The 2,090-nt window shown below is 51.8% G+C and overlaps 1 protein-coding gene across 1 annotated transcript in view; it reads right to left on the bottom strand.

Moving 5' to 3' along the window:
- Window positions 1-1,443: 1,443 nt before the first annotated feature.
- RNF115 (ring finger protein 115) overlaps window positions 1,444-2,090 on the bottom strand; it is a gene marked incomplete at its 5' end in the record, with an annotated part of 7,994 nt that continues 7,347 nt past the window's right edge. Inside the window, 2 exons of the mRNA XM_009709582.1 lie at window positions 1,444-1,575; window positions 1,735-1,850. Coding sequence (XP_009707884.1) covers window positions 1,444-1,575; window positions 1,735-1,850 — 248 coding nt within the window. The remainder of the gene's footprint in view (window positions 1,576-1,734; window positions 1,851-2,090) is intronic.

Below are 2,090 nucleotides of genomic sequence, written 5' to 3'. Positions count from 1 at the left end.
AGCCCTTTACAGCCACCCCCCCGACCTTATTTCCACCCCTGAGCTCCTCAGCCACCTCTTCCAGCCCCAACAATTTTTCTCCACATCTGGTCTTCTTTATAAAGGCCTTTATTGGACTTAATAGCAAACAAAACACTAGTTTAAATCGAGTGTACGTAGTACACTGTTTACAGCAATGAAGCGGCAACATGTTTAGACGCGACCTACCTCTCCCTGCTAGGCCGAGCCGGGGGTTTAACATTGCCACGTGGTGGTTTAGTGGGTGCCGTAAGCACAGACGTTATTCGGACGATAAAAACAAGAAGTCAAACATGGATGAAATGTTACAGAAGTGGAAAAAAAAAACCAAACAAAACAAAAAAAACCCAAACAGACAAAAATAATCCGTAAAAATAAAGACTCTCTTAAAGTTATCGGACTACGGGAGAATTAAGATCGGGAGTTAAACACGGAGGAATCGGCCATTAAAACGGCGATGTGGTCAGGTCTGTTTTCCTAGAGGATGCCTTTAATGTGGTCCATACGATACACGTCAGCTACGTTTTTTTTCTCACGGCGGGTGGGGGACAGGTTCGGGCAGGCCTGGGGACGCAGGCACACGGAGAAGGGCCTCAAAAAAACCAAAAAGCCCCCAAAGAAGAGAGAAAAAAAAAATAAAATAAAAAAAAGGTCCACGACAAGACAGAAACTCCTGCTTGGTGCATTCCTGTTCCCAGAACGGGGGTGGCTCCTGCGCGTCCCAACCACCCTTCTCTCCAGGAGCCTTCGCAGCCTCCATCTTCATCTCTGCCTCTCCCTGCTGAAAAACTAGAACGCTGGTTTATGGACACCGGTGTTTCAGAGAGAAGTGGGGGCAAAAAAAAAACAAAACAGTCAACAAAACCCTCCTGGATTTGATTCCACCCACCCGGTTCGAGGGGCAGGGAAAGGGGCCAGAGGAGAGAAGTCCAAAAATCTTCTCCTTTCCGTCCCCTCCTTTACTACAAGGGGGACGCTTTCCCCACCCAAATTTGCCACCTTTTTGGGGAGCGAGGGCGGGGGGGAGGCGACCCTGCGCCGAGGAGGCTGCAGGAGAGATCTCGGGACCCAGGCGGGGTCTCCCCAAACCCCCCCTGCGCCGGCTCACTCCCCCCTTCAGACGGGCCACGTTTGAAGTCAAGGTTTCACAAGTTTAAAATCAAGTCAAATCACTCAAAGGACTCTGAATTTAGGACTAAAGAGGCGATTCCGATGGAGACGCGACGCGCTCGGAGAGGCTAGTTTAAAGTTTCAGGAAAAAGACAGCACTCGTTGCAGTAATACCACGGGGGGGGTGTCCCTCCCCTGCCCTATATTTCCTGCTACTCTTTTTGTTGTTGTTGTTGTTGTTTGTTTGAATTATAATACAACGTACGTCTGTAGTAACGATACTCCGGCCAGAGCCCCCGAGGAAACCCTCGAGCGTCAGAAAGTCCATCGGTCGTGTAGTTGGCTTTCACTGCTAAAGCTGTTACTCGCTGAGGCCTCGGGGTTTTGTGTTTGCCGAGTCGAATCTTCGCCTTTTAAGCTCTTCCTGCACACCGGACACGTGTCGTGCTGCAAGAGAAACACGGGAGCTTCAGGGAAACGCCGCTCGGATGGCGGCCTTACCAGGAGGGTTTCATCCCATGGGACACGCAGGGCTCGGCTCGGAGACGCGGCATCTCTCGGAGCCCGAAGAACCCCGGTCGCCGGCGGGCAGAGGCTCTCTCTTACCAGCTCTAACCACGGCACGATGCAGTTGCTGTGGAAGAAGTGATTGCACGGTAACTGCCGAACTTGCTCCGCTACTGTGTAGTCCTCTTTGCACACAGGACACTCCAAACCCGTATCTGGAAGAGACGCAGAGAACACAAACTCCCGTCGTTACGAGCCAGGGTCTGTTCACGTACGACCGACGGGGGACGGCGGCATTCAGCAGCCAGGTAGCAAAGAAATGCCTCGTGTTCTCTGCGTACGACTAGCAACAACAAAAAAAGAAATCAAAATACCGGTGGTTTAACTGACTCCTGTCAAAACTTCCTCGCCCAGAACAAGGGCGGTTTTGCAAGGCTGGCGGCGGGAGGCGCCCC

This window comes from Cariama cristata, unplaced genomic scaffold (genome assembly GCF_000690535.1).
Source record: "Cariama cristata isolate BGI_N322 unplaced genomic scaffold, ASM69053v1 scaffold28511, whole genome shotgun sequence".
Taxonomy (NCBI): Eukaryota; Metazoa; Chordata; class Aves; order Cariamiformes; family Cariamidae; genus Cariama; species Cariama cristata.
The sequence above is the reverse complement of the archived record's forward strand: the minus strand, read 5'-3'. Positions and strand labels throughout refer to the sequence as shown.